The sequence below is a fragment of the Schistocerca cancellata genome, chromosome 4, assembly GCF_023864275.1.
Source record: "Schistocerca cancellata isolate TAMUIC-IGC-003103 chromosome 4, iqSchCanc2.1, whole genome shotgun sequence".
NCBI classification, from domain to species: Eukaryota; Metazoa; Arthropoda; class Insecta; order Orthoptera; family Acrididae; genus Schistocerca; species Schistocerca cancellata.
In genome coordinates, this window is record NC_064629.1 from 667,285,064 (window position 1) to 667,304,005 (window position 18,942).

Consider the following 18,942-nt stretch of genomic DNA (forward strand, 5'->3'; position numbering starts at 1 on the left):
CACTCTTGATGAACTGTGGTATCGTGTTGAAGCTGCATGGTTAGCTGTACCTGTATACGCCATCCAAGCTCTGACTCAATGCCCAGGTGTATCAAGACTGTTATTACGGCCAGAGGTGGTTGTTCTGGGTACTGATTTCTCAGGATCTATGCACCCAAACTGCTTGAAAATGTAATCTCATGTCAGTTCTAGTATAATATATTTGTGCGATGAATACCCGTTTATCATGTGCATTTTTCTTGGTGTAGCAATTTCAATGGCCAGTAGTGTAGCTATTGTGTTTCAGACTTACTCAAGTTAACTTAAACCTTCCATAATTTAACAGCATTTGTTTTCATAGTCGTCTTACAGCAGTGGCCAAGAAAATGTAATATCAATTCACTTAGTTGTCACGCTATAAATGTCTGCCAACCGCTTTCACCTTTACCATTTACATTAACAGTTCAGTACAGTTTATTCAGTTATTGAAAACTGGGAAGTTAGATCTATCGTATCATTGATATCGAGGTCGTCAGAGACGAAACAATAACTCAGTTGGATGCGGATGGAATGCTTAAGTTGCTCCAAGGTCGCCTAAAAAGATTTAAGAGATTATGTAGACTTGCTCCGTCTGAACATGAATCCAGTTAAAAAAAAATTCTCATTGAATGATTTAGATCAGTTTATGCGATCGAGTGGTATTCTAGACACAATCCTCACCCTTATAATTCAACGAGCTTACTTATGTACCACTTCTATCAGTATCTAGTAATGTAGTGTACTGCTTGCAAGATAGCATTGCGCAAACACTATCACGTGAAAATGTGTATTGAACTAATTAATTGCCGGCCGGAGTAGCCGGCTCTAGGCGCTACAGTCTGGAACCATGCGACCTCTACGGTCGCAGGTTCGAATCCTGCCTCGGGCATGGATGTGTGTGATGTCCTTAGGTTAGTTAGGTGTAAGTAGTTCTAAGTTCTATGGGACTGATGACCTCAGAAGTTAAGTCCCATAGTGCTCAGAGCCATTTGAACTAATTAATTAGACGATTGACTTGTAGGAAGATGGTTTGAGAAGTCTGGTAAAAAAAGCGAGAAAAAATATTTCTTTCGTAAACAGCTCACCTTACTTTTCGACTAGTCTCCTTTGAGGGATATACATTTGGTGCAGCGATCCTTCAGCTTTTCCGTCCCATCGGAAAAATAGGTTCTGTCAAAATCTGCAAAATACTCGTTAACTGCAACTACCACTTCCTCGTTTGATGAAAATTTCTTCCCAGCAAGCCAAGTTTAAAGGTAGGGATCAGAAACAAATCGCTTGGGGCTAAGTCTTATGAACAGAACCAATTCAGAGCCCAATTTATGTTCTTTCGCTATTGTTATCGCTGATGTGTGAGATGGTGCATTATCGTAGTGAGCCTTGGTCATTTTTCAGCGAACGCAAGTTTCAAACGATCCAGCAATGAAGCATAACAGGGCCCAGTTGTGGTTCCGCGTTTTTCGAAGTAATGTATGAGGTTGGGAATCCCAAAAAACAGTGTTAATCACCTTACCAGCTGACGAAATGGTTTTTTTTCGGTGCATTTTCACCACCCTTTGTCCATTGTTTTGATTGCCTTTTTGACCATGATGTACCGAGCGAGGTGGCGCAGTGGTTAGCACACTGGACTCGCATTCGGGAGAACGACGGTTCAATCCCGCGTTCGGCCATCCTGATTTAGGTTTTCCGTGATTTCCCTAGATCACACCAGGCAAATGCCGGGATGGTTCCTTTGAAAGGGCACGGCCGACTTCCTTTCCCATCCTTCCCTAATCCGAGCTTGTGCTCCGCCTCTAATGACCTCGTTGTCGACGGGACGTTAAACACCAATATCCTCCTCCCCCTTGACCATGATGTAAAATGATAGATCTAGGTTTCATCAACAGCCACAAATCGGCGCAAAAAGCCTTGCGGGTTGCGATCTAACATCTCCAGACATTGTGTTGAAACGTTGTTCCGGATACGCTTTTGGTCGACTGTGAGCAATCGTGGCACCCACCTCGCACAAAGCTTCTTCGTAAACAGTTCTCCATGAAGATTATTATGCACTCGCTCAGTTGAGATGTCTACAGTCTTAGTAATTTCACCAGTTTTCATTCGTCGGTCTTGCATTACCATATCACGGATTTTGTCAATAGGTTCCGTTGTGGGGACCTCAATTGGACAGTCGCAGTGTGCTTCGCCTTCGATGCTTTTACCACCACGTTTAAATTCATGAATCCAAAAGTAAATAGTCTTGAAAGATGGTTCAGAGTCTGCTTGAACTTCATCCAGTTATGTTTTGATTTGTGCGGCAGTCCAATCGTTCAAATGAATATGTTCAATCACAGCACGAAACTCGGTTTTCTCCATTTTTAATCACAGCCGACACACTGACCAATTGAGACGGCTGTCAACAGTGAAATGCACGCTATGCAGTTTTGAAATTCTTTATGCGATCTTTGGAAAAAACATGTATATATATATATATATATATATCCACTTATAGTTCATAAATTAGAATACGTTTTTGTTATAATTTTCACGTATAATTGGGTTTTTGGGGTGTTTTCAAGATCAGCTCTTTCTTTCGTTTAAGATACTACTACCATATCGCATTCTTTTGTTCCAGAGCCATCAATATAGCAAAAACAGTAAGCCTGTACGAGACGGGTTACACATGGCTTGTGAGAAGAGAGGCTGCTTCTGGACAAATGTGGTAAGCCAACCTGTAAAAGTTTTGTTTAATAAATTGTTCAGCAGTTAAAAATTCACAAGGTTTTCCTGACTGTGCGAGAATCGTGATTCATCATCATGTGGATTACGTAGATTAATCAGTAAAGAGGAATTATCTGCTGACAAACTAAATTTGTTACGTCAAAAACAGTTCACTGAGATGAGATGAAAACAGTTATCGTCAAGTCTCTGTTATTTTTACATATATTTATTTATCCTAGAACGTAAATATAGAGTAACAGTAGTGAAAAAATTTTCGCCATACTGAACTGAAAATAATTAAAATTTTAAGACATCTACTTTTAATGCTACGAAATTTAACGTGATTTGCTTCTCAAAAAAAGTGGAGTCGCATATGTTCTTTAAAATTTGGGATCAAGGGAATATTAGAAAGGGAGCTGACTCCATGCTATTGGCAGCACCACCTCCACGATCGATATCACCGATAGGGGGCGTCTTGTTGGTTGCCATCCATTGTAATGACGTCGACATTAACGAAGTCTCATTTTAATGCTATATCACACTTTATCACTACAATGTTTCACATCTACACAGATGTGCGTTTTAATATGAGTATCCTTGCATAAACATGCTACATCTGATGATAGCATAGATTCTTCAATTGCAGCTATTGTGAAGTATATCGCAGAAGGCACTTTCCATGTTACCGTACATTACATTTCCTTCCCATTGTTTCGACGGATGAATCACAGGTAAAATGACTGTTGCGGCCCTGTGTCTGTATCAAAATCTTATTTGCACAATCCATACGCTATAAATGTATGAGAGACCGCAGGATATTAGTAGATTACGCATTGGAACTTGGTTTTTCATAGACTGTAAGTAGATTTTCGAGAAATGTTCTGCATCTTTCTACTGTTCCCTGTCAGTTCATGAACCTCAGCATTTCTCTGATATTGTTTCAGAAATCCAACAAATTTTCACCGTCCTTTTATGTAGCTGGCCATTATCTTTTAACAAACTTCAGGGCAAGTGTCATCAAAGTTATAGTATACGCTGTACTAGTATCCTCACACGTAAACGAACTGCCGTTTCCCAATACGTTATGAACGTACTGCTAGAGTCAGTAACCAGTTTTCGGTCTTACGAAAGTCATAACAGACCTAAAGCTAACATTAGACCAAAAGAAACACAGTGATGTTGTGGAAACATTAAGGATAAAACCATGTATAACTGAAATTAGCGAATTCAGTGGACACACAAGTAGAAAGCACATCTCGTCTCCACATTTACATGCACACACCAAAGCTCCAAATAAAACAAATTTTGTCGTGAGATGGTTATGATATGGGTTCATACAGGAGAGCCACCGGCAAGTTTAAATATATTCCCATTTGTGTCTTGCTAGATCTGTGATGAATTTGTAGCGTTGTGTCGTCGTGATAATCATAAAATAATATTAATTGAGGACGTTTAATGAAAAGCATGTATAATGGTCTATATAAAAATATCTACATATAGTTCTCAGCACCACCTGTGACTTACTTTGTCACTGATAACCAACTGATTACTTTGTGTTGATTAATAACTAAATCTAGTATTGGACAGGAATTTGTTACCGCAAAAATCCATTCTGACACCAGAACTAAAAGTCTCTCACAAATCCATCAGAATTCTACAAAGTAGTCAGATCCATGGGTACATGTGTTTTCAACTACTTGTGACAGTCTATTACATTTCTTGTGAGAAAGATAGGGCAATTTAAGAGTTAATGAAATAGCTTTCTACTGACTTCCTCATTGTAATCCATTGCAGACTATCTTCACTACAATTCTCTAAACTAATGTTAAAATGATGTAACCTTCTTTTTCCTTATAATAGGATATAATCTTTTATGTTATAATATTTCTTAACTAAGTCACTCTGTTGTGTTGTGCTTAAATAAAATGTCCAGCTCTGACTTTGTTCCACAGCCCAGAAACTCCTCTCCGTTGTATATACGAAGTATGATTTACATAATCGAATTTGAAGTCCTCCTAAATAAAACGGCGCACTTAAAAATAGAACGCTGTCACAATAAATTCTGGTGATACCTGATAAAGAATGTTTAGAGCATCCCAATTTTGGTAATATTTTTACTTAGTACTTTCTCTTATAAAGAACTGTGTTCTCATAATGTCTTCTCGTAATCGAGACATCTGAAACGAAATTGGTGTCCTTAGACGTACGGTATTTGGGTCATTTAAGTTAAAAGAAACCTTCGCGATACAGCGTTAATATGCACCTCCAGATTTCGCGACTTCCTTTTGCAGCTCTCCATCCTGCTCGTCGCCGCAGGCTGCAACGCCGACGAAGCTTCTGGAGCGACGAACAGCGTCACAGTCACGTCCAACTTCGTTCCATTCTACAGCCACCCTCATATCCACGCCGTGCAGAGGTTACTGAAGGTAATTCCTCTCTTATTATAAGCACCACATTAACTACAGTTCGTTTGATTGCTGTTGCTTATTTTGATATTCAACGAATTATCATTTTGCAGCCTATCAGCGGAAAGGTCAAACTCGTTGTTGGATCAATCATCTGAATTCTTACTCCTATTACAATAATTCAGTTAACAATATCAAGTCTCTGCCTAAGGCTGTTGCTATACTTTTAATTTTAGAGATTTCAGTGTGTTTGCAGTATCGGAAAAGATGCCACATCACCCATAGACACCCATAGAGAGTCAGGAGGAGACGTATATGGTTTGAGGGGTGATACAAGTGGTGATTCTGAACAAAAACCTCCTAATAAACATATGCCCTTTTCTTAACCGTTTCCGGGTAAACCAATGAAAACAACTAGGAACGGGAAGCGTGTAGCGTTGTGCTTACTAACCGTGTCAGTACGCAGTTCACTTGCGCATGGTGCAGTTGTTTACCTCATGTCTCAGTCCGACAGTGTTTGTCGAAGTGCACGGTACTACAGTGTTGTTACGTCAACAACGAATACAGTTTTGTACAGTGAAAATGCCACGGATCTTCACACATGCAGAGTATGCTGACACGGTGTTTGTCTATGGTTTGTCCAATGGGAATTCAAGAGCTGCTGTGAGAGAATACCAACAACGATTTCCGAATCGCAGAGTGCCAGATGGCAGGGTGTTTCACGGATTGCGTGAGCGTGGTACGCTTCCCAGCGCAAATGTCGTCTCTGAACGTCCCGTGCAACAACCTCTTAATGAAGTTGAGAACATTCTTCAAGTAGTGGAACGCAACCCTATTAGTAGCACTAGAAGAATTGCTGCCCAACTTGGTATTCCACAAACACGAGTGATACGCACAGTACACGAGTACGGTCTGTATCCCTTTCATCGGCAGAGTCTAAAACATCTGCATGAAGGAGATGCTGCCCCCGTTAAGAATTCTGTTAATGGATCATTGCCAATGAGCGATTAATTCCACGTATTCTGTTCACTGATGAGTCAACATTTACCCGCAACGGAATCCATAACACGCGCAACTCTCGTGTATGGGCAAATGAAAATGTGCACGGTACTGTGGAAACGAATTTTCAACGACGTTTCTCAGTCAGCGTGTGGTGCGGTATTATTGATAACCATTACCCCATTGGATTACTGTTTGTGGGGATGGTTGGAGAGCGACGTCTACAAGCGCAGAGTGGCCACAAGAGAGGAACTTCTCGCTCCTATTTTACATGCTTTATGGCTCAAATGGCTCTGAGTACTATGGGACTTAACTTCTGAGGTCATCAGTCCCATAGAACAGAACTACTTAAACCTAACTAACCTATGGACATCACACACTTCCATGCCCGAGGCAGGATTCGAACCTGCGACCGTAGCGGTCGCGCGGTTCGAGACTGAAGCGCCTAGAACCGCTCGGCCACACCGGCCGGCTTACAGAGACAGACAGCAAGGGTAACTAGTCCCCTATTCAGCCCCAAGGACAGAAGAAGTGTACCCAGTCTGTCTGTGTATAGAATAAATTATGTGTGCAAGTGTAAGAAAGTGTTCTAAATGTTTGTGTATAGTGTGTCTGAGGAGGAACATGGAAAGCAGTATGGTATTCATCTAATGGGATGTGCGAAACTAGCTAAAAACCACATCCAGGGTGACCGGCACGCCAACCCCTCGCCATTAATCCCCCGGACGGATTCGATCAGGGGCTGGCACATCTACCCTTCCCGAAAGCGGTCGCGTTAACACACCCGGATACCCGGACGGGTCGATAGATGTACAAAGAAATGTATTCAGGCATTTAGGCGGGCAGTGATAGAAGCATTCCACGGCGTACATTCCCTGGACATTTCTAGCATCTGTGATGGTTAAAGAAGTACTTTGGTAAGCTATCCAATGTTGCTAGTGCCCGCTTGCATCCCTGCACGGTTGAAATCTTCCAGATATATTTTCGAAAAGAGTTTTTCCGTGTCGTGAGGCTAATATTATTCTACGGTGGGCTGAAGAGCATCCTTTAACCTCCATTGATTTTCTTGGTTTATATTTAATGAATATTAACTCTAAAAAACAAATATTGAATCTCATAGAGAGCTACCTCGTATATACGTCAAAGTACTTCTTTATATGAAACAAGAACTGTATGAATTGTACGAGGACATCTGGAACCATCTACCTTCGATCATAAATCAAGGCCTATGACTGTTTTATGTTGGAAATGTGGCTCTGCACGCCATTAGATAAAGTATCTGGCCATTAGTGCAAGGACACTCGTATGTAATGCTGAATTGACCACTAGATGTCACGAGAGGCGAGCCCGCCACTAAAAAAGGAGGCGGGGAGTATTGTGTTGTCAGTAAAGAAGCAGTGACAGGACAATATGTCGTTCAGGAGAGTTCGGTGATTTCCAGCGTGGACTGGTCATTTGATGTCACCTGAGGACATTTCAGTCCGTCTAAAGCTGCCCATAGCGACTGATGGTGCTGTGATTGTGACCTGGAAACGCGAAGGAACAACAACTGCCAAATCAAGCCCAGACCTCATGTACAGACAGACAAAGATCGCCGAGCATAGCACAGGGCAGTTCTAAAAAATCACAGGAAATCAGCGGAAGAAATCACTCGCGGGTTCCAAAGTGCTACCAGAAGTCCAGCTAGCACAACGAATAAGTGCAGGGGGTTAAAACGATTGGGCTACATTGGTAGAGGAGCGTATCAAACACCACGTATTTCAGTAGTCAGTGCTCAGAGACTCTTCAGGTCGTGTAAAGAGCGACACCGCTGCACAGTGGATGACTTGTTGTGGTGAATCGCGTTATACCCTGTGGTAATCCGATGGAAGGGTTTGGGTTACGTGATTGTTTTTCATGGTCAGTTTGTGGTCCCCTTATTGCGCTTATAAAACGCTAAATGCAGAACGACGTGAACATATTTTAAACCATTGTAAAACAGTAGGGGAACAGTTCAGGGACGGTGACTGCACCAGGATGACAGTGCACTTTGTCACAAACCAGCATATCGAGATGAATCTGCGGGTTTCTTCCATTACGCTCTCTTTGCAGGTGACGACTTATTGGAGGAGCCTTGCCCTTATCCTTCTCTGATTTTACTGCAAAGCACAAGGAAATTGTAACTGTAGAGTTCGCGCTACTGTTGTGAGTGAGTGTAGCGTTTTTATGTTTTCTGGCTAAGTAACGAAACGAATGAACGTAGCTCAACTTTCCAATTCGATGCTGAACGCAACTGTACACTATGTGATCAAAAGTAACCGGACACCTGGCTGAAAACGACTTACAAGTTCTTGGCGCCCTCCATCGGTAATGTTGGAATTCAATATGATGTTGGCCCACACTTAGTCTCGATGACAGCTTCCACTCTCGCAGGCATACGTTCAATCACGTGCTAGAAGGTTTCTTGGGGAATGGTAGCCAATTCTTCACGGAGTGCTGCACTGAGGAGAGGTATCGATGTTGGTCAGTGAGTCCAGGCTCGAAGTCGGCGTTCCAAAACATCCCAAACGTGTTCTATAGGATTCAGGTCAGAACTCTGTGCAGGCCAGTCCATTGCAGGGATGTTATATGTTATTGTCGAATACCACTTCGCCACAGGCATCATGAACAGGTGCTCGATCGTGTTGAAAGATGCAATCGCCATCCCCGAATTGCTCTTCAACAACTGGAAGCAAACATCAATGTAGGCCTGTGCTGTGATAGTGCCACGCAAAACAACAAGGGGTGCAAGCCCCCTCCATGAAAAACACGACCACACCATAACACCACCGCCTCCGGATTTTACTGTTCGCCGGCCGGGGTGGCCAAGCGGTTAAAGGCGCTACAGTCTGGAACCGCGCGACCGCTGCGGTCGCAGGTTCGAATCCTGCCTCGGGCATGGATGTGTGTGATGTCCTTAGGTTAGTTCGGTTTAAGTAGTTCTAAGTTCTAGGGGACTGATGACCATAGAAGTTAAGTCCCATAGTGCTCAGAGCCATTTTTTACTGTTCGCACTACACACGCTGGCAGATGACTTTCACCGGGCATTCGCCATACCAACACCCTGCCATTGGATCGCCACATTGTGTACCGTGATTCGTCACTCCACACAACGTTTTTCCACTGTTCAATCGTCCGATGTTTACGCTCCTTACACCAAGCGAGGCGCCATTTGGCACTTACCGGCGTGATGTGTGGCTTACGAGCAGCCGCTCGACCATGAAATCAAAGTTTTCTCATCTCCCACCTAACTGTCATAGTACTTGCAGTGGATCTACATCTACATCTACATCCATACTCCGCAAGCCACCTGACGGTGTGTGGCGGAGGGTACCTTGAGTACCTCCATTGGTTCTCCCTTCTATTCCAGTCTCTTATTGCTCGTGGAAAGAAGGATTGTCGGTATGCCTCTGTGTGGGCTCTAATCTCTCCGATTTTATCCTCATAGTCTCTTCGCGAGATATACGTAGGAGGGAGCAATATACTGCTTGACTCCTCGGTGAAGGGATGTTCTCGAAACTTCAACAAAAGCCCGTACCGAGCTACTGAGCGTCTCTCCTGCAGAGTCTTCCACTGGAGTTATGTATCATCTCCGTAACACTTTCGCGATTACTAAACGATCCTGTAACGAAGCGCGCTGCTCTCCGTTGGATCTTCTCTATCTCTTCTATCAACCCTATCTGGTACGAATCCCATACTGCTGAGCAGTACTCAAGCAGTGAGCGAACAAGCGTACTGTATTCTACTTCCTTTGTTTTCGGATTGCATTTCCTTAGGATTCTTCCAATGAATCTCAGTCTGGCATCTGCTTTACCGACGATCACCTTTATATGATCATTCCATTTTAAATCACTCCTAATGCGTACTCCCAGATAATTTATGGAATTAACTGCTTCCAGTTGCTGACCTGCTATATTGTAGCTAAATGATAAGGGATCTTTCTTTCTATGTATTCGCAGCACATTACACTTGTCTACATTGAGATTCAATTGCCATTCCCTGCACCATGCGTCAATTCGCTGCAGATCCTCCTGCATTTCAGTACAATTTTCCATTGTTACAACCTCTCGATATACCACAGCATCATCCGCAAAAAGCCTCACTGAACTTCCGATGTCATCCACAAGGTCATTTATGTATATTGTGAATAGCAACGGTCCTGCGACACTCCCCTGCGGGACACCTGAAATCACTCTTACTTCGGAAGACTTCTCTCCATTGAAAATGACATGCTGCGTTCTATTATCTAGGAACTCTGCAATCCAATCACACAATCGGTCTGATAGTCCATATGCTCTTACTTTGTTCATTAAACGACTGTGGGGAACTGTATCGAAGGCCTTGCGGAAGTCAAGAAACACGGCATCTACCTGGGAACCCGTGTCTATGGCCCTCTGAGTCTCGTGGACGAAGAGCGCGAGCTGGGTTTCACACGATCGTCTTTTTCGAAACCCATGCTGATTCCTACAGAGTAGATTTCTAGTCTCCAGAAAAGTCATTATACTCGAACATAATACGTGTTCCAAAATTCTACAACTGATAGACGTTAGAGATATAGGTCTATAGTTCTGCACATCTGTTCGACGTCCCTTCTTGAAAACGGGGATGACCTGTGCCCTTTTCCAATCCTTTGGAACGCTACGCTCTTCTAGAGACCTACGGTATACCACTGCAAGAAGGGGGGCAAGTTCCTTCGGGTACTCTGTGTAAAATCGAACTGGTATCCCATCAGGTCCAGCGGCCTTTCCTCTTTTGAGCGATTTTAATTGTTTCTCTATCCCTCTGTCGTCTATTTCGATATCTACCATTTTGTCATCTGTGCGACAATCTAGAGAAGGAACTGCAGTGCAGTCTTCCTCTGTGAAACAGCTTTGGAAAACGACATTTAGTATTTCGACCTTTAGTCTGTCATCCTCTGTTTCAGTACCATTTTGGTCACAGAGTGTCTGGACATTTTGTTTTGTTCCACCTACCGCTTTGACGTAAGACCAAAATTTCTTAGGATTTTCTGCCAAGTCAGTACATAGAACTTTACTTTCGAATTCATTGAACGCCTCTCGCATAGCCCTCCTCACACTACATTTCGCTTCACGTAATTTTTGTTTGTCTGCAAGTCTTTGGCTATGTTTATGTTTGCTGTGAAGTTTCCTTTGCTTCCGCAGCAGTTTTCTAACTCGGTTATTGTACCACGGTGGCTCTTTTCCATCTCTTACGATCTTGCTTGGCACATACTCATCTAACACATATTGTACGATTGTTTTGAACTTTGTCCACTGATCCTCAACACCAACGGTACTTGAGACAAAACTTTTGTGTTGAGCCATCAGGTACTCTGAAATCTGCTTTTTGTCACTTTTGCTAAACAGAAAAATCCTCCTACCTTTTTTAATATTTCTATTTACGGCTGAAATCATCGATGCAGTAACCGCTTTATGATCGCTGATTCCCTGTTCTGCGTTAACTGTTTCAAATAGTTCGGGTCTGTTTGTCACCAGAAGGTCTAATATGTTATCGCCACGAGTCGGTTCTCTGTGTAACTGCTCAAGGTGGTTTTCAGATAAAGCACTTAAAAAAATTTCACTCGATTCTTTGTCCCTGCCACCCGTTATGAACGTTTGAGTCTCCCAGTCTATATCCGGCAAATTAAAATTTCCACTCAGAACTATAACATGGTGGGGAAATCTACTCGAAATATTTTCCAAATTAACCTTCAGGTGCTCAGCCACAACAGCTGCTGAGCCAGGGGGCCTATAGAGACATCCAATTAGCATGTCTGAGCCTGCTTTAACCGTGACCTTCACCCAAATTATTTCACATTTCGGATCTCCGTCGATTTCCTTCTATACTATTGCACTTCTTATCGCTATAAACACGCCTCCCCCTTCACTGTACAGCCTGTCTCTGCGGTATACATTCCAATCTGAGTTTAGAATTTCCCGATGCAGTTTGGAATTCCAGTGTGATGGTCTGGATAGATGTCTGCTTATTACACATTACGACCCTCTTCAACTGTCGGCAATCTCTGTCAGTCAACAGACGAGGTCACCGCATTCCTCGCCCTCGCTCCTATCCTCCAACGGTCCCAACGCCTTCTCCAGAATCACCTTGACCTTTTCGCCGCATGGTGTAACCAGTGGCTCCTGAAAATCAATCCTTCCAAGATCCAGGCAATCATTGTAGGTCGTACCACTCGCTCCTTCCGGCTCATGGATTTCTCCCTTACCGTCTGCTCACGTCCTGTCCGCCTCACCCCCACCCTCACCTACCTTGGCCTCACCATTGACCGTCACCTCACCTGGATCCTTCATCTCCTCTCCATCCAATCCAAAGCCCACAACCGCCTCTGCCTCCTCAAACTCCTCTCTGGCTGGACATGGGGGTTGCAACCCTCTACCATCCTCCACACCTACAAATCCTTAATCCGTCCCATCCTCTGTTATGCCAGTCCTGCCTGGATATCTGCCCCCCCCCCTCCCCCAAATTCTACAAGTCCCTCCAGATCCCTGAGCGTCGTGCACTCCACCTCGCCTTCTGTATACGCCTCTCATTCCCCACGCGGATCTTCTATGACCTCAATACTTTCCCCAATCTGCTCCTATTCCTCGAACATATCCGCATACTCTATACCTCCCGCCACCTTGATCCCCCTCACCCCCTGGTTGCTCTTCTCCTCTCCCATCCCCGCCCCCTGCCACGTCTTCACTGTTGTGTCCCCCCTACCCTTCATCTCTACACCCTTCATCTCCTTTCCCAAGGTGGCTTCCATCCCTCCCGGCTCCCCCTCCCAGATGATGCCCTTTCTCCCTCCATTTATCCCTCCTATCAACTTTGATCCTCACTCCCCCTCCTTTCCTCCATCCTTTCCTGGGCTCTCTCCCCCCCTTCCATCCTCTTTTTTCCCCACCTACCCTCTCTCTGCCCCCCCCTTCTATCCCCCGAGTCCTTTTGCATTTCCCTCCTCTGCCTTTTCCTATTTCCTCTCGTGTCTGCCCTGCCCCTCCCCCCCCCCCATGAGTCCTTTCCCTCGTTTGGTTTCCCCTCTTTCGTTTTTCCTCTCCTCCCTCCTTGTTTCCCCCCCCCCCCATCTGTTCAGGTCCCCCCCCCCTCTGCCCTTGGCTATGGTGTGTCATCTTTGTGCCGACATTTTAGTGCAGTGTTAACAGTGAGTGTTCAGTGTTGTGTGTCTTTTCGAAGTGTTGCGAACGGACATCATTCTGTCGCTGGGTGTGATTTTTATATCTCTTGCGAACGGAAACCAGACTGTGGCCATGTTTTTCAATTGTCTGCCTACTATGTTACCTTTCTGCTTCCTGTGTATTTTATTAGCTTTGCCAACCCTTTGGTGTATGTTTTAACTTTCCCCAATTTTCCGTCGTTTTACGATTTAAGTCACCGTTTTATCGCCTTTTTTTATTGTTTCTTATCTTCTCCTTACGTTTTAAAAAACCTGTAGGCTGCAGAGCAGCGTAATTAGCTGATGCCAGCCCGCCTCCTTCGGGGGGAATCGAAATTCAATAAAGGAAATGAAAAAGCTCAGCCAGTCAGTCTAATCTCGCTTACGTCGGTTTACATCTCGCTTTGCGCTAGACTGCTTACTTCCTGGTTCCTGTACAAGTGGGCGTGTTTGTTTCCTTGTGACTCTGTTGACTCTGTTGTTCGGTCATGTTGTATTCCTTCTGTCCTTCGTTGGTCGTGTCCGTCCTCCTCTGTTGTGTTGTTCGCTGGCCTCTCCGCGGGTCCCGCCGCGCATTCCGTCATTGCAACCCCGCGACCGTCCTGGTCGCACTTACAACACGTATGACACAAGTGACACCCAATCACGTGACCACGTTCAAAGTCCGTGAGTTTCGCGGAGCGCCCCATTCTGTTCTCTCATGATGTCTAATGACTACTGAGGTCGCTGATGTGGAGTACCTGGCAGTAGGTGGCAGCACAATGCACCTGTTATGAAAATCGTATGTTTTTGGAGCTGTCTGGATACTTTTGATCACGTAGTGTATGTAATCATACCATGAGATACTGAGGGAAAATGTGAGATTTGTTACAGGCTATCAAATCACAGTGTGGTTGTCAGTTTATCGGGATATTCTTTGTCTGCAGACTACATAATACTGACAACAATTGTTTGTTCAGCATATACAGCGAATCAGCGACTTCATCTGCAGAGGTGGTCAACCGTCGGTAGTGTCGTATCGAGTTTTACTGTACGTAGGAGCACTTGCAACACAGGCTGCCGATATAATCAAAATGAGGGTTTTTTGCACTGTCTGACGAATGTTATGGGAACAACATATTTATGTTTGAGAACAACTGAGGATTAGGTTACATGCCTGCGAGAGAGGGGTCCGACGCGTCACCACGCGTATACCTCCTCTTGTTGCTTGTGAGATAATGAGGCTCACTATTAGCGCAGCAGGGGGACCGGTAATGATCTCTGGATCCCTGACACGGCTGTTGCGTACTGTTACCTGTGAAAGATAAATGGTTATGTGTCATTACTCGTAGAAACCATTATACAACAAAGCCTCCAACTATTGTCACGCATTAATCGTAGATAATGATTTAAGGAAGACAGTAAATTCGTCTTTGGGGAAAGTTTCAGTTTAGAATGCAGATCTGTGATTGTGACATAGTCTCTTCAGAGACAACATTGTCAGTATATACACAATCTGATCAAAAGTATCTGGACATCCATTATCCATTTGTGGAAATTAATGTGAGGTGTGTGTACACTTAGCGTCAACGGCTGCTTGCATTTTACCCAGGTACCTGGATGTGTCATGCTGATGGAAACAATCATCGTCTATGAACGGGTCCTCTACTGGATGTAACACATAATGCTTTCACATTTAGCATTTTCTTACGCGCAATAAGAGGACCACACCGAAACCACGCAAAATACCCCCATAACCCAAACTCTACCATCGGATGGCTACAGGGCATAGCATGAGTCACGACTCCAAATCACTCGTTTCCATTCATCCATTGTCCACTGGCTAAGCTCTTTACACCACATCAAATGTCGTTTAGCATTGGTTACATAAATTTATGGCCGATGAGGGGCTGCTAGAACATTGTATCCCATTCCTTTTAACTGCTTACGCAAATTCATTGTGTTAGCTGGACTGCTGGAAGCACTCTGGAACAAGCGCTTCCTTCTGCTGATTTCATGCAATTTTTTACGACGACTCTCCGCTGTGCTTGACTGCCTCCATTTGTCAGTTCATGAGGTCTGCCTAGTCTTGGCTAAGCTATGATTGCTCCTTCACGTTTCCACTTTACAATCACATCACCAACAATCGACTAGGAAAGCCTTATAAGATCTAAAATGTCCATGATGTTCGTTCCTCAGATGATATGCAATGAACAGTCCATGTTCGACGAACTCAGCTCTCCTAAGGGACCCATTCTGCTTTTTCTGCGTCTCTACTGACAACACAATACTCCCTGCCCCTTTTTATACTGACTGGTCCATCTCTCATGACATGTATTAGTCAATTCCCCATTACGTGGGGATGCCCAAATACCACTGATCATGTACAGTAGATATATATGTGTACAGTGTTCAGATATAAATCAGACATGCTATCATGACGAAATCATTGTTCATTAAATATGTGTAGCAACAAATACACTGTCCAGTCACAGTGCTGTGGCCACCTATTTCAATGTGCACTGCTGTGAGATGTGCAGGAAGAGAGTGAGGTTCTGGAAGACAGGGACAGGGATGTGAAACCATGTCGACTCCAGTGCTTTGGCCAGCTGCGCTAGGTTTCTCTGTTGAGGATCCATGGATCGATTCGAGTTTGTCCCACAGATTCTCGACCAGGTTTAAATTTGGGGAGCTCAGTGGCCAGGCCAGGGAAGTTTGGTAAACGCATCCTGGTGCTCTTCTAACCACACACGTACACTGCGAGGTGTCTGACACACTGCGTTGTCCAGCTGGTCGTTTTCTTTGTGAAGAGGAAAAACAAACTGCGTGTAGGGGTGGATGTCGTCCCCAAGGATAGACGCATATAAGGTAGTTGTGTTGATCCATTGTGCCTTTCAGAATGACGAGATTAGCCAGGGAATGCAGACCATAAGGCTTCCTCCTCCAGCCTTGAACCTTCCGACGATTGTTGCAGGGTGTTTGTTTTCAAACGTTTCACGCTGTACGCGCCAACGCCGTCAGTTCAATGCAGCACAAAACATGATTCACTGAAAAGGCCACCTGTCGCCACTCAGTGAACGTCCAGGTGCCTGCTGTGAACGCTCATATGCATCAATGTTCGGTGAAAGGTTGTTGAGAAAACACTGTTGGTAATTTATTGGTCTATCTGGGCGGTCACCTGCTCAACAATTGCATGTCTGTTCACCCGTACACATCTCCACAGGCGTCGTTCACACATGTCACGTATGGTTTGTGGTACACCACAGTTGTACGGCACCGGTTTTGTATAGGCCATTTCGTCGTGCATGGTATATTTTAACCAAGGCGCATTCGAACTGTTTACAGACTTAGCCATTTCGGAAATGCTTCCACCCTTAGCCCAAAAGCCAATGAGCATACCCTTTTGGACGTTTGATGAATCGGTCTGTTTCCCCATTACAACGACTGCACTGTTTTCGCATTCCCCAACACGCTTTTTTACATCCTTCACTGCTAGTGGTGTCACGTGCCGTCTGTGAGTGATTATTGCACGTTGACGTCGAACATAGGCGGCGGCCTCATTAATGTGACTCAACTGTGTATTTTCCCACATCCGGCAGTACACTGACCAGAAAAAACATGATGACCACCTTCTTAGTAGCGTGTTGGTCCACTTTCGGAACGCTGTACAGGAGCGATTCTGCGTTGGCATGGAGTCAACAAGGTCTTGATATGTTTCCAGAGGTATATGGCATCAGGTGTCTAGACGCAGCTCTCGCAAATCTTGTAAACTACAGGCCGGTAGTTTGTGGGTGCAGAAGTGGCTTCCACTAGCGTCCCAGTTATGTTACATCGGGTTTAGATCAGGCTAATTTGGTGGCTAAGACTATCGTGCTCCTTAAACCACTGTAGGACGATTCTAGCTATGTGACACGGACAGTTATCCTTCTGGAAGATCCCGTCACTGTTGGGGAGGAAATGAAGCGATGCAATGGAGCCGCAATAATCTTCATTCCTTCTACAGCTCTGATGGTGCCTTTTATTCGTAACACAAGTTCCATGGAAGTCCACGTGAATGTCCCCCATAACATAACACTGACCCCATCGACCTTCGTCAGTTGCGCGGTGCACATTTTGAGCAGCTGCTCGCCTGGGTGAGGGTGTATCCGGACGCGACCAGCCGACCAGCTTCGCCGTTTCCGATTTGTTCGTGCCCAGGCGCTGAGTCAGGAGAATCCGGCCTATGTCAAAGTCACGTTTGTCAGTGGATTTCCCCATTTGCAGCCCTTACCGTCGCTATAGTGATTCCCGATTCGCCTCTGCTCCGCTTATATAGGGTGATCAGAAACAGCCTGTAAAGTTTTTAAGGGTGTTGAAGGATAGGTTGTGCTAAAAAGAATTGTTAAAAAATTGAATTAGCCAATCAGGCCGTTGCACACGCAAATTCAAGCGGTCCGCCAGATACAATTAGTGTTAATTGCTCTAGTAACGTAGATGAAAGCTCTCGTGTTCGGTCTTAGGAAACCAGACGAAAAACACTTTTGGTGACAACGTCTCTGGCGGCCAGCTTGAATTTTTTTCTTAACAGCCGGCCTGTTGTGGCCGAGCGGTTCTAGGCGCTTCGGTCTGGAACTGCGCGACCGCTACGGTCGCAGGTTCGAATCCTGCCTCGGGCATGGATGTGTGTGTTGTCCTTAGGTTAGTTAGGTTTAAGTAGTTCTAAGTCTAGGGGACTGATGACCTCAGATGTCCCATAGTGCTCAGAGCCATTTGAATCATTTTTCTTAACAATTATTTTTCAAAAAAATGGCTCTGAGCACTATGGGACTTAACATTGGAGGTCATCAGTCCCCTAGAACTTAGAACTACTTAAACCTAACTAACCTAAGGACATCACACACATCCATGCCCGAGGCAGGATTCGAACCTGCGACCGTAGCGGTCGTGCGATTCCAGACTGAAGCGCCTAGAGCCTCTCGGCCACTTCGGCCGGCACACCATCATGTGCCGAAATAGCCACCAGCTGTTCAAAATGGCTCTGAGCACTATGGGACTTAACATCTATGGTCATCAGTTCCCTAGAACCCTAGAACTTAGAACTACTTAAACCTAACCAACCTAAGGACATCACACAACACCCAGTCATCACGAGGCAGAGAAAACCCCTGACCCCGCCGGGCATCGAACCCGTGAACCCGGGCGTGAGAAGCGAGAACGCTACCGCACGACCACGAGCTGCGGACCCACCAGCTGTAATTCAGTCTCGAGTTGGGCAGTGTTCACAATGTATTGGCTGGTCAGAACGTGATACCTCGTCCTCGAGTGTATTTATTGAGTGTAGGCGAAAGTAATGGGTGTGTCTAAAGCGTAGTATCATCCAGGCGTGGAACCATGTTTCGGTTCAATGGCAGGGTGGAGTGTCACCGTTTGTTACTGTCTGTCTTCTCCCACCCAAATATAACTTGTCCTCAGCCCCACTGTTAACGTGTCACAGATGGGTACGATTTTAATTGTTAAAAAACATTAAATAAGCTCACCAGGCAAAAAATTATTCATCCCAATGTACACGCACAGATGAATCATTAAGCCTTTACAGATGGCGCAGCGATCGATTCATGCTCACAGCCTCGAGCTAACTACCTCTATGTGAGCATGAGACAGAATTTCAAGCGG

General features: G+C 44.7%; 1 protein-coding gene across 1 annotated transcript in view; it reads left to right on the top strand.

The window, feature by feature from the left end:
- The window catches only part of LOC126184375 (palmitoleoyl-protein carboxylesterase NOTUM), a 328,408-nt gene that overhangs the window by 103,779 nt on the left and 205,687 nt on the right, over window positions 1–18,942 (top strand). Inside the window, exons 2-3 of the mRNA XM_049926760.1 lie at window positions 2,630–2,716; window positions 5,007–5,141. Coding sequence (XP_049782717.1) covers window positions 2,630–2,716; window positions 5,007–5,141 — 222 coding nt within the window. The remainder of the gene's footprint in view (window positions 1–2,629; window positions 2,717–5,006; window positions 5,142–18,942) is intronic.